This window comes from Pelophylax lessonae (genome assembly GCF_965119305.1).
Source record: "Pelophylax lessonae genome assembly, chromosome: 5".
Taxonomy (NCBI): Eukaryota; Metazoa; Chordata; class Amphibia; order Anura; family Ranidae; genus Pelophylax; species Pelophylax lessonae.
The window spans coordinates 249,695,888-249,710,187 of record NC_138772.1 but is presented as its reverse complement, the minus strand read 5'-3'; the positions used below and the strand labels follow the sequence as shown (position 1 = coordinate 249,710,187).

Here is a 14,300-nt window from a genome sequence, read left to right as displayed (position 1 = left end):
ATTTATTATCATACCTGGAAGGCTTATTTCGCCTGGTGTGAGTTGCAGGGGTTCCATCCCCTCTCCTTTTCGGTGGCAAGGGTGTTGGCTTTCCTGCAAACCGGTGTGGACCAGCGTCTTGCGCTGACCACGATTAAGGGCCAGTTGTCTGCGCTGGCCATTCTGTTTCAGCGCTCCTTGGTGTCAAATTCCTTGATCCGCACCTTTTATTCAAGGGGTGCGTCATCTGACTCCCTCTAGGAGGGCACCCTTGCCCGCTTGGGACCTGAATTTGGTTCTGTCCGTTTTGCAACGTCTTCCCTTTGAGAACATCTGGGAGATTCCTCTGCCTGTGCTGTTACGGAAAGTTGCCTTTCTGGTGGCAATCACATCTGCTCGCAGGGTATCAGAGTTGGCGGCCCTGTCCTGCCGCTCCCCCTACCTGGTTGTTCATAGGGATAAAGTGGTCTTGCGATCTCATCAGTCCTTCCTTCCGAAGGTGGTTTCAGACTTCCACCTCAATGAGGACATTGTCTTGCCTTCGCTGTGTGCCAAGCCTAAGCATCCTAAGGAGTTTGTCTTGCATTCCTTGGATGTGGTCTGGGCGATCAGGGTCTACCTGTCGTCTACTGAATCCTTCCGGAAGTCGGATTGTCTTTTTGTCCTTCCCGAGGGACCTCGGAATGGTACGGCTGCGTCTGCGGCAACCATTTCTAAATGGATCATACAGACGATTGTGCAGGCCTATTCGATTAGGGATCAGGTTCCACCTTTTCCTGTCACAGCGCACTCTACCAGAGCGATTAGTGCGTCTTGGGCCTTCTGCCATCAGGCGTCGGTGACTCAGGTGTGCAAAGCGGCGACCTGGTCGTCCGTGCATACCTTTACTAAGTTTTACAAACAAATGCCTCCTTTGGACGCAAAGTTTTGAGTGTGGCAGGTGCCTTAGGGGAGACAGGGTAGTTTTTTGCCTGTCTCCTCCTGTTGGGGTTTCCTTCTTGTTTGTTTTCCTGGGTTCGCTCCTGTTGAGCTTTTTTGTTGCCCAGTTTTCTGGTTCAGAAAATATTATTTTCTCTGACCTGGGTGCTGCGTTGCCTCTTTTGACGGTTGCGTTTTTCCCACCCCTCACATCTACACTGCTTTGGGACGTCCCAGACGTGCAGAATGAATGAGTGGGTGGCGACTGTCAGAGGACGTAAGAGAAAATAGAATTTTTGTAGGAACTTACCGTAAAATTATTTTCTCTGAGTCCTCTGACAGTCGGCGCCCCCGCCCCTCTTTTGGGGTTCATGAATCTCTGTACTGCTTGCTACCAAACTGAATTGGGAATGAGGCTAGCTGGGGGTTATTTCTAACAAAATCTTCTGTCTAGCTTACTCCTGTGGAGAAGGCCAATACCCAGTCGTGCAGAATGAATGAGTGAGCGGCGACTGTCAGAGGACTCAGAGAAAATAATTTTACGGTAAGTTCTTACAAAAATTCTATTTTTTGGAAGATGTTACTGTAAAATCTTTTATCTGTCGCTCATTGACAGACGCAGTCCTCTTTGATTAATATCAGTAGGGTTATACTGCCCCCTACAGGAGTAGGAAAAACTTCTGGCCACACCTTAGGGGCAGTCCCAGAGGGTATATCCTCTCTCTCCCTGCTACAGGATGTCAGTTTTTTTTTCTGCCTAGTCAGGAGTAAGGACCTACGTTCCTTGCTGGGATCTCTGGTCCTGGCAAGCTTTTTTAGATCTTTTTTAGTTAGCTTTTTCTCTCCAATTTTTTTGTTCCTGTGAGATCTTCAAGCAATGATGCTGGGTCTGGGCGACGGGCTGGATGTTGAGATCCAGTGGTCACCCCAGCCGGCCTACGAGCGCGTGTAGGCCCTAGCTCCGGGCCCGGTTCGGATCCAGTCGGACAATGCCACGGCCGTGGCTTACGTCAATCACCAGGGGGGCACCAAGAGTGTCCTGGCGGCCGTAGAAGTGGCCGGCATCCTTCGTTGGGCGGAACGATTTGTTCCAGCTCTCTCTGCGGTATTTGTTCCGGGGGTGGAAAATTGGCAGGCAGATTTTCTCAGCCGTCAGATTCTGGATCAAGGGGAATGGTCTCTTCATCCAGAGGTATTTCACCAATTGTGCCTTCGTTGGGGCACCCCGGATGTGGATCTGTTGGCATCTCGGCTCAACAGGAAGGTGCGGAGGTTTGTAGCCCGCTCCCGTGATCCTCTAACGGAAGCCGCAGACGCGCTGGTCGCCCCGTGGGGGCAGTATCAGCTACTGTATGCCTTCCCTCCTCTCAAGTTGCTGCCAAAACTTCTTCGCAGGATAGAGGTGGAGCGAATTCCAGTCATCCTTGTGGCTCCGGACTGGCCTCGTCGGGCCTGGTACGCCGACTTAGTCAGGCTGGTCGCGGACGCTCCTTGGCGACTTCCTCTCAGGGAGGATCTGCTGTCTCAGGGACCGATCTTCCATCCTGCTTTACGATCGCTGGCTTTAACGGCCTGGCTGTTGAGACCCAGGTTCTAAAGGATAGGGGGTTGTCAGCTTCAGTTATTCCTACTTTCAGAGTTTCATCTAAATGAGGATATTGTGCTACCTTCCCTGTGTCCTAAGCCCAGTCATCCTCGGGAGTTTGCGTTACACTCCTTGGATGTGGTTCGGGCGATCAGGGTGTACTTGACTACTACGGACTCTTTTCGTAAGACTGATTCACTTTTTGTGATCACGGATGGCCCTAGAAAGGGGTTGCCTGCGTCTGCTGCGACTATCTCCAGATGGATCAGACAGACGATGGTGCAGGCTTATTCTATTAAGGGTCGGGTTCCTCCGTTCCCTGTTAAGGCGCACTCCACTCGGGCGCTTAGTGCTTCCTGGGCCTTCCGCCATCAGGCGTCGGTGCTTCAGGTTTGCAAGGCGGCTACCTGGTCGTCGGTTCATACCTTTACAAAATTTTAATACTTCTGGTTGGCTCCGGTTGGGCCTTCTGGATTGGATTTTGATTTCCGTTATCCCACCCCTCATTTGTGGCACTGCTTTGGGACGTCCCTACTGATATTAATCAAAGAGGACTGCGTCTGTCAATGAGCGACAGAGAAAATTGGATTTTTGACTTACCGTAAAATCCTTTTCTCTTAAGCTCATTAACAGACGCAGTACCCGCCCCTCTATTTTTGAGTTGGGTTGGGTTGAATTCTCTGACACTGCTTTGTTACATAACTGACATCCTGTAGCAGGGAGAGAGAGGATATACCCTCTGGGACTGCCCCTAAGGTGTGGCCAGAATGTTTTTCCTGCCTAGTGTCCTACTCCTGTATGGGGCAGTATAACCCTACTGATATTAATCAAAGAGGACTGCGTCTGTCAATGAGCTTAAGAGAAAAGGATTTTACGGTAAGTTAAAAATCCAATTTTTCTCTGATGTCCATCGACAGACACAGCACCCACCCTTCTGTATGGGGATGGTTCTTTTGTCTTCACTGCTTGCAACTAAATTGATGTGCTGGGCTGTGACAGTGGGGGTTATGCCTGGAGGGAGAGCCCCGTGGGCGTGTATATGGTAAATGGTTTGTACTAACGTACTGCCTAGGCTACTGCTACAGCTGGCAGCATAACCCACTCAGCTCATGGAGATAAGGCTGCGTCTCTCGATGGACATCAGAGAAAAAGATTTTACGGTAAGATCTTACAAAAATCTTGTTTTCTCTTTCGTTCTTCGGCAGACACAGCTCTCCATAAATCATAACTATTTGGTTATATTTCCTCCTCCAGGAGTAGGACTAGGCAGAACAAAAAACACCTCGCTACACCCATGGGCCATCCCCAGCTGGTATATAACCCCCCTCTCTGCTCTAGGTAATCAGTTTTAATCTGTCTAGTCAGGAGTAAGGACCTAGGCTCCTGGCTGGGATCTCTGGTCCTAGCAACTTTCTCCTTCCTTACTTCCTTACATCTTTTTTGTTTTTTCTCTTGTGAGATTACCAATCAACTGCCAGGCTACCGGGCGATGGGCTGGATAATTAGATTCATTGTTCCCTCCCTGCCCAGCCAGCAAGCACGTGTAGACCGCAGCTACTCGCTAGGACGGCCGCAACATAGCCTTGCAGACAGAGGCTGGCCCGTGAGTTAAAAGTTTTGCAGGGTCTGAGTCGCAGCGGTCCCTTGGCCGACAGCTCCCCTACTTCAGGGGTGATGAGTGCTGTCTGGAGTGCAGGGGGGTCCCAGTGCAGAGATCAGTGCAGAGTGCACAGCAGACTCTCCCCTAAACGTGTGTCCTACCTTCAAGGGGGGTCCCCTTGCAGAGGGTGCAGGAAAGATCCTAGCAGCATGCTTCAGTGTAGCTGATTAAGGCCATTTTCCCTTAGTCTAGCTGGTCTCCGGTTGGCGCCCATGTTTGTGTAGCCGAATGATGTCGCGGGGGCCATTTTGCTTTAGTCTAGCTGGTCTCCGGTTGGCGGCCATGTTTGTGTAGCGGATGTTGTCACGGGGATGCCGGAGGACTGAGGCCTCGTGGAGATGACAAAGCTCCTCCTCTTCTTCTTCCTCTTCCTGTCCCCGGGACATATGATCAAGGACGTGTCCATGATTATGCTGGGTTTGAATTCTCGACGCTCCTCCGGTCGGTAGAGTGAGTCTTTTGGGGTCCCTGTTATTTCTGTCTCTAATAGGTACCCTGAGCCTTGGGGGGATCCTTTAGTGCTGCCAAAAAGATAGTTTTTGTACTTCAAGGTCTTCATTTCCTTATGGAGCCTCAGGATCACATCTTCCCCACTGACCCCCTCATGGAGGTGGCAGATCCCTCGGAACCCCAGCTTCCCATGGTTGCACTGACGGCCGTTCTGCAGTCCTTCGTGTCCCGGGTGGAAGTGGTGTGTGGGCAAAGGCCCAGGAGGAAGCATCCCCCCTCCTTCCTCTGCTCAGGCTGTCTCATCTGATTCTGAGCCTGATGCCTCCATAGACGTGGCCCATCTAGGAGGGCTTAATATCACTCCCCCCAGATCCATCCAATAGTGAGGATGATTCCTCCATGGTCGCAGCAGCAAATGAAAAGCCACTGGTAGACTTATTATTGCAGTGAGTAAGACATTAAAAAGGGAGGATGCGGCTTATGTAGCTACAGACATGGCTATGTCGTTTTGGTACGCATAAGTCAGCTCACACTCCAAAGGTGTTTCCTTATGTGCCATATTTTTTAAAGAAGTGGACTAGTCCACCAGTGTTGGACCCTCCTGTTTCCAGGTTGAATAAAGCAAGCATGATCCCAGTAGAGGAATCCCTGTCCTTTAAGGATCCGGCTGACAAGAAAGCGGAGGCTGTGGCACACAGCATGTTTACTATGGCGGGTTTCGGTATTGCGGCCAGTGTTTGCCTCAGCCCTGGTGTCTCAGACCCTAACTGAATGGGCCAAGCTTTTGCGCCAAGGCCTGGGGGGTGAGTGGGGTCCCCAGTTGGTCCATGGGCTGCAGTTTTTGTGATGCAGCTTTGGATACAGCTCCTGTGCTTTCCAAACTTTCTGTTTCAACAGTGGTGATTAGGCGTGTGCTGTGGCTTAAGAATTGGTGCGTAGACCAAGCCTCTAAGAAAGCTCTCATTGTTTTGCCCTTTCAAGATGATCGCCTGTTTGGGGCTAAGCTGGGTGACCTACCTTCCTCTTACAATCCAGGGAAGGGAAGGAGCCTTGTCGCAGACAAGGGCCTTTCTTCTTAGCCCATAGAAATTTATTTTGTGCTTCTGGGACAGAGAATAAGGGAAATAGATCTTTTAATCTTATCCGGGAGTTTCCAAGCAACCTTGGTCTGGTAAGCCTAGAGCTAGCTTTTCTGGACTCACAAACAAGACCCCTTCAGTATGAAGGTCTGCCCTCACCCATTATTGGGGTGGGGGACATCTTCGCTGGTTTCTGGCTCTGTGGACTTCTTTTATAAGCGCCATGGAGATCCGTGGAAGATTTATTTTGGGTGTACAAGGAAAGCGGGACAAAGCTTGTCCTTTTCAGGTTTTTTTAGGTCCTCAGTCTCCTTGTGCGGATTTAATTCCTGCAAAGTTTCAGGTGATGTCTGAACTACATAAGGTCCCCCCTATCACTGTCCAAGGAATTGATTTACCTAGGTATGATTGTAATTCTGACCATGGTGGTCCTTCCTCTGGACAAATTACAGGAACCACAGGCTGCGATTCACACAGACAGTTCTCTCTCCTGATTTTTCATACAGGTTCTGAGTCTGGTGGTATCAACCTTCAAGACAGTTCTGTTCGCGCAGTCCTACATGCAGCTCCTTTTAGCAGGTTCGGCCCCACAGGAGGATACAGAAGTTCGTGGTGAGATCACAGGGTCCTCTGACAGGCGTCTAAGGGCCACAATAATGCCAGCATCATTCTCAGCTCAGGCTTCTTCTGCAGTTCCTGCGAGGAATCAAGAGCGTGGTCTTCCAGCCATCCTTCTTTACAGTCGCTGGTTTTAATGATGTAGCTACTGAAAGCCAGGTATTGAGGGATAGAAGTTTGCCTGGATCAGTGATCCCTACTATGGTGAAGGTGAGGAAGCGGTCTTCCAGCATGATATACCATCGTACGTAGAAAGCGTACATTTCTTGGTGTAAGTCGATTGGCGCTCATCCTTGATCCTTTTCTGTGGCTCAAGACTTAACCTTTCTTCAACGGGGCATTGATCAGAAGTTGGCCCAGACTACCATCAAGGGCCAAGTGTCTGCCTTGGCAATCTTCTTTCAGCGACCCCCTAGCCACGCACTCTTTAATTCGTACTTTCATTCAGGGGGTGACATGTGGCTCCAATTGTACAGTCTCTTTTGCCGCCATGGGATTTAAATTTAGTGCTTTTGGTTCAACAGAAACCTCCATTTGAGAATGTTTGGGAGATTCCTTTGCCTACGTTATCCCATATGGTGACATTCTTGGTTACTATTACCTCGGCCCGCAGGGTATTGGAGTTGGCAGCATTATCCTGTCGCAGTCCCTATTTAATGGACCATAGGGATAAAGTGGTTCTTCGTCCCTGTCCATCATTCCTGACCAAAGTTGTCTCTGACTTCCATTTGAATGAGGACATTGTTTTGCCTTCCTTATGTCCCAAGCCGGCTCATCCCAAGTAATTTGCTTTGGATACTTTGGATTTGATTTGTGCAATTCGGGTGTATCTGGCAGCTTCTGAGTCTATTTGGAGGTCAGACTCGCTTTTTTGGTTACGGACGGACCAAGAAAAAGGCTGGCTGCTTCTTCGGCTACCATTTCCAGATGGATCAGACAGACGGTGACTAAGGCCTATTCCATTAAAGGTCAGGTTCCCTCTTTCTCTGTTTCTTGGGCCCTCTGTCATCAAGCTTCAATATCGCTAGTTTGCAAGGTGGCCACTTGGTCGTCCATGCATACCTTTGCAATATTCTATAAGGTAGACACTTTGGCATCTGTGGATGCTTCTTTTGGCCGCAAAGTTTTGCTGGCTGCTGTTTAAGAGGGGCTGTTCCCTCTTAAAGGGGTGTTTTTTCTTTAAAACTCTTACTTTTCAGACGGGGCTCCTGTGACCCGGTTAAGGCTTCTGTGTCCTGGTTAACCACTTAATGTCTAGCGACGTAGACCTACGTCGGCTGACTTTGCGTGGTTGTACCGGGGTGATGCCGCTGGATGGAGTCCCGATCAAAGCCGGAAGCGGAGGCGCGTCCATGACGTCATGTCCGGGTTACTCTGCTGCTAAAGGCGGCAGATTCAAAAAGTGACAGTATTCAAAAATGCAGTTTTCAGTGTTTTGAATACATGGAAGTGTAGTGGAGGGGTCTAGGGTATTTTTCTTTTTCATAAAGAGTACCTGTCACTGCATATTGCTGTCACAAGGGATGTTTACATTGCTTGTGACAGCAATAAATGTGATCAGATTTAAAAAAAAAAAACCTGTGTTAAAATTAAAAATAAATAAATAAAATAAATAGGAAAAAAAAAAAAAAATTAGCCACCCCCTTCGCTGTTAGCTCGTGCACGAAAGAAAATGTATATGGAAGTCGCGCCACAAATTAAATCGCAAATCAAACCACACATGTGAGGTATCACCAGAGCGTGAGCAATAATTTAAAAAAAGAGCTACACTTTAACTCTAAACTGGTAACCGTTAAAAAATTTTAAAGCATCGCCTATGGAGATTTTTATTGACCGTAGTTTGTCGCCATTCCGTGGGTGTGCGCAATTTTAAACCGTAACATGGTGGGTATCTATTTTCTCGGCGTGACATCATCTTTCACAATATACAAAAAAATGGGCTAACTTTACCTGTTTAGTTTTCTTAAATGCAGTGAAATGTGATTTTGTCGTAATTTTTCAAAAAAAAATGGCGTTTGAAAGACCGCTGCGCAAATACCGCGTGACAAAAAATATTGCAATGGCCACCATTTTATTCTCCAGAGTCTTTGCTAAAAAAAAAAAATATATATATATATATATATAATATATAATGTTTGGGGGTTTTAAGTAGTTTTCTAGCAAAAAATACTGATTTAAACTTGTAAACAAAAAGTGCAAAAAATAGGGTTAGTGGCAAAGTGGTTAAGGGCTCTTATTTTTAGCCCTGAGTTATTTTGCCCACCCATCATTTTCCTTTTGACACTGCTTTTGGACATCCCACTAGTTATGATTTATGTAGCACTGTGTCCGTTGAACGACAAGAGAAAATGGGATTTTTGCACTTACCATAAAATCCATTTCTCTGAGTTCGACGGACACAGCATGAAGTTCTGATACTTCTAATACTGCTTGCTACTAAACGGATTACCTAGAGCAGAGAGGGGGGTTATATACCAGCTGGGGATGGCACATGGGCGTAGCCAGGTGTTTTTTGTTCTGCCTAGTCCTATTCCTGGAAGAGACAATATAACCCACTAGTTATGATTTATGGAGCGACTGTGCCTGTCGATGAAGTCAGAGAAATGGATTTTACTGTAAGTACAAAAATCTCATTATTGTCAACATATACAATACAGTATATTATACACTGCTGCTTTTCACATGAGAATGCCTTTAGTGTGCTCAAATGACAAATTGAAAAAGTTCACAGAATGTTAAACTTTATCCTGTATTGTCTCAAATGAAGAATGTGATGCTCAATCTCATTGAATAATTGCTTAATTTCTGTCTTTTAGAATTGGGGAGAATGAAACTGCAGTTGTCTGTCCTGTGATTGATACCATTGACTGGAATACTTTTGAGTTTTACATGCAGACAGGGGAACCAATGATTGGAGGATTTGACTGGCGGCTTACTTTTCAGTGGCATGCTGTGCCAGAACAGGAGCGCCAGAGAAGGAAATCTAGAATAGATCCAATAAGGTAATATATTGAAACCATTAGTAACATCAACCTAAACCAGGCCTGCTAGCTGAACATACAGTAAGTAAATATGTAGATTGTCAAAGAAAGTTGAATGAAGGGGACAGCAAATGTCTTCTATAACTTTTATATGTGCCAGCAATTTAGAGAGAAGTTTTTTAACCACTTCCATACCGGGCCAATTCTGGCATATCGCTCCTACAAAATCATATTTTTTGTGCTAGAAAAGTACTCAGAACCCCCAAACATTATATATGTTTTTTTATTAGAGACCCTGGGGAATAAAATGGTGGGCATTGTAACTTTTTATGTCACACAGTATTTGCACATTAATTTTTCAAACGTGTTTTTTTTTCGGAAAAAAAAAACAGTTTCATGAATTAAAACAAAACACTAAAGTTAGCCCAATTTTTTTGTATAATGTGAAAGATGTTACACCAAGTAAATAGATACCCAACATTTCATGCTTTAAAATTACGCACACTCATGGAATGGCGCCAAACTTCGGTAATTAAAAATCTCCGTAGGCAACGCTTTAAACAATTTTTAACGGGTTACCAGTTTAGAGTTACAGAGGAGGTCTTGGGCGAGAATTGTTGCTCCTGCTCTAACATTCGCGGTGATACCTCACATGTGGGGATTGAACGCCGTTTACATACGTGGGCGCGACGTACGTATGTGTTCACTTCTGCGTGGGAGCAGAAGGGGGGCACTTTCAATTTTTATTTTTTGCGGTTTATTTTATTTTTACACTTTCTCTTTAATTTTTATTTTTTTTTGATCACTTTTATTTCTATTACAAGAAATGTAAACATCCCCTGTAATAGGAAAAGTGCATGGCAGGTCCTCTTTATGGAGAGACCTGGAGTCAATAGGACCTCAGATCTCTCCTACAGGCTGGAAAGCCTGCAATAAAAATAAAAAACGATCTCGGCTATCGAGCTGAGATCACAGCAGTATTTCCAACTGTGTTTTTCTCTTTGAGGATTTTGTTGTATTGTTCTGCAAGTGGCATTAACAATACTAAATCTGCACTGCAGTTATAGCATTCCACACCCCCTAACTACTTGCTGGGTTAGTTTAAAATGAAAAGTAATCAAAATACCCTAAATAGTTACCGAAATCAGTGGTCACATGATATGCCAGATAAAAAGAGGTATAGTAGCGCCAAACACTAGATAAATGTCAGATAAAAAATCAGATAAAAGTGTCCATATAAAGTCCAATATGTCCAATAGATTGGAGAAGGAAAAATGGAAACAAGGTCCCAATTCCCGGTTGTGCAGATGAAATAGAGCCAACACCCAATCGTGATGTATATACTATCTGCTTACCAGATAATGATATATAGAGGGCGATGAATATAATCAAGCTGTTAAACCAGGAAGTGATATGCCACAAGGTCTGTTTCATGAGATCATAACTCCAATGCACCTCAACAGAAAAAGGAGGACAATAGTGCAGACTGCATGGATCAACATTTATTTAATCGAAAGAATCTGATGATGTCAATTATTCTGACGACACGCGTCAGGCGACCTGGGAACAAGCAGCACGCCTCATACACCGCGGTATTCCACCTTTGATATGCTCATATTATTCGTCATTTTGTGAGTACCATTCTTTCGATTAAATAAATGTTGATCCATGCAGTCTGCACTATTGTCCTCCTTTTTCTGTTGAGGTGCATTGGAGTTATGATCTCATGAAACAGACCTTGTGGCATATCACTTCCTGGTTTAACAGCGTGATTATATTCATCGCCCTCTATATATATCATTATCTGGTAAGCAGATAGTATATACATCACGATTGGGTGTTGACTCTATTTCATCTGCACAACCGGGAATTGGGACCTTGTTTCTATTTTTCCTTCTCCAATCTATTGGACATATTGGACTTTATATGTTTGCTGTACAGTGGGTGGGTTCTCTCAGGTTCCAAAAGACTGCCAAATAATTATGTCTCAAAGGGTCAGCCATTCTGCATGGTTAGAGTGCAGTTCTGGTCCAGAGTTAGACAAGTATAAAAAAAAAAAAGGCTTCAGAAGGTACAGTCAGGTCCATAAATATTGGGACATCAACACAATTCTAATATTTTTGGCTCTATACATCACCACAATGGATTTGAAATTAAACAAACAAGATGTGCTTTAACTGCAGACTTTCAGCTTTAATTTGAGGGTATTTACATCCAAATCAGGTGAACGGTGTAGGAATTACAACAGTTTCTATATGTGCCCCCCACTTTTTAAGGGACCAAAAGTAATGGGACAGATTAACAATCATAAATCAAACTTTCACTTTTTAATACTTGGTTGCAAATCCTTTGCAGTCAATTACAGCCTGAAGTCTGGAACGCATAGACATCACCAAATGCTGGGTTTCATCCCTGGTGATGCTCTGCCAGGCCTCTACTGCAACTGTCTTCAGTTTCTGCTTGTTCTTGGGGCATTTTCCCTTCAGTTTTGTCTTCAGCAAATTAAATGCATGCTCAATCGGATTCAGGTCAGGTAATTGACTTGGCCATTGCAGAACATTCCACTTCTTTCCCTTAAAAACTCTTTGGTTGCTTTCGCAGTATGCTTCGGGTCATTGTCCATCTGCACTGTGAAGCACCATCCAATGAGTTCTGAAGCATTTGGCTGAATATGAGCCGATAATAATGCCCAAAACACTTCAGAACTCATCCTGCTGCTTTTGTCAGCAGTCACATCATCAATAAATTCAAGAGAACCAGTTCCATTGGCAGCCATACATACCCACGCCATGACACTACCACCACCATGCTTCACTGATGAGATGGTATGCTTTGGATCATGAGCAGTTCCTCTCCTTCTCCATACTCTTCTCTTCACATCACTCTGGTACAAGTTGATCTTGGTCTCATCTGTCCATAGGATGCTCCAGAACTGTGAAGGCTTTTTAAGATGTTGTTTGGCAAATTCTAATCTGGCCTTCCTGTTTTTGAGGCTCACCAATGGTTTACATCTTGTGGTGAACCCTCTGTATTCACTCTGGTGAAGTCTTCTCTTGATTGTTGACTTTGACACACATACACCTACCTCCTGGAGAGTGTTCTTGATCTGGCCAACTGTTGTGAAGGGTGTTTTCTTCACCAGGGAAAGAATTCTTCGGTCATCCACCACAGTTGTTTTCCGTGGTCCTCCGGGTATTTTAGCGTTGCTGAGCTCACCGGTGCGTTCTTTCTTTTTAATGATGTTCCAAACAGTTCATTTGGCCACACCTAATGTTTTTGCTATCTCTCTGATGGGTTTGTTTTGTTTTTTCAGCCTAACAATGGCTTGCTTCACTGATCTTTGGATCTCATATTGAGAGTTGACAGCAACAGATTCCAAATGCAAATATCACACTTGAAATTAACTCTGGACTTTTTATATGCTCCTTGTAAATGGGATAATGAGAGAATAACACACACTTGGCCATGGAACAGCTGAGCAGCCAAATTGTCCCATTACTTTTGGTCCCTTAAAAAGTGGGAGGCACATATACAAACTCCTACACCTGTCACCTGATTTGGGTGTAAATACCCTCAAATTAAAGCTGAAAGTCTGCAGTTAAAGCGCATCTTGTTTGTTTAATTTCAAATCCATTGTGGTGGTGTATAGAGCCAAAAAGATTAGAATTGTGTCGATGTCCCACATTTATGGACCTGACTGTATTTATCTTTTAAATAACTGCTAAATAGATGAGAGGAGAATGGGTGGGAGAAACAGAGGAATGAGAGGTGGGAGATCTTTGCCCATGTTTTAAAATGTAATGCAATGATAAATATCAAAGCAGACATTTACCCTGTGTACATATTTGCATATATTTTTTTCCTTCCCCACCTCTTCCTCCTCCACCAGACAAAGCTGAATTTGCTGAATTATCTTGCTTTTACCAGCAGTACTGGTAAGAACAAGGGGGGAAAAAGAGCATAAAAGGAAAGAGTGAACACCATTTTCTATGCGATGATTTTTTTTTTCTTAGTCCATCTTGGAAAAGGTTTGTTCGTGTTAGGGTTTTTCCTTGAAGTCAAGTTGTGTTTTTCAGAATTGCATGATGGTGTTGCATACCTGAACAGGGAACCCAAGATTATGAAAGTGGACTCACTGAAGCTGGCCATACCCTAGTAGATTTTTTTAATGAGCATTTGTAGAAAAATTCTTAATTCTTATGACATTTTGAAAAGTACCTACAAATTTAATTGGCTTTTAACATTCGATTTTGGAATGGACTCCCAAATTAAAACCACATACACTGTTAGAAATGTAAAAAGCAAAGAGCAAGAAAACCACCAAAAAATATGATGGTCAGAATTCCTACTCACCCAGCGCTATATATAAATATATGAGTCTCAAAGACCATATAGGTCAAAGCAGCTGCTATAGGTAAAGAAATCAATAAAGGGTGTAATAAATTCACTAAATAGGAAAATAATAAAACTAAAACACTTTAGCAGCGCTAAAAAACACTTGGCATGAATCAAACAGCAATATACATATATGAGAGAATCATACATATAATAAATTGCATTGTCCACTGGAAGGTAATCGCATGCATGTATAGACAGTCCTAAATAAAGGGCAACTAACACAGTCCAGCTTTAGATATCAGACATGTGTGAAGTTGGATGTGCAGAAGATCTTAAAACACCAATAAGCCTCCACCATCAAGCCGTGTCACCCCCGTCAGAATGGACACTCACCAGACTGATGATAGATGTAAGCCTGTATATCTCAGATAAGATCTCAACTCCTGGACACAAACTCTGCTGCGATTTGACTCCAAAGCATTCTGTGCCTCCACATGAAATCCACTCACAACGACCATGTCATGGATGTAAACAAACGAAGCGGGAACACATAGCGTAACTCCATACACTTTAATGTAAAATTCAGATAAAACACCATTCTCCGCTCCCATCAAAATGCTACTCACAATATTAGATGAAAAGAAGGCATTGCAAATGCATAGTGAGCGAAATAGGCTGTTGAACCACTGCTG

The 14,300-nt window shown here is 44.5% G+C and overlaps 1 protein-coding gene across 1 annotated transcript in view; it reads left to right on the top strand.

The window, feature by feature from the left end:
* Positions 1 to 14,300, top strand: part of LOC309556663 (polypeptide N-acetylgalactosaminyltransferase 4-like) — a 662,237-nt gene that overhangs the window by 264,992 nt on the left and 382,945 nt on the right. The window contains exon 4 of the mRNA XM_082259119.1: positions 9,106 to 9,291. Within this exon, the coding sequence (XP_082115245.1) occupies positions 9,106 to 9,291 (186 nt within the window). The remainder of the gene's footprint in view (positions 1 to 9,105; positions 9,292 to 14,300) is intronic.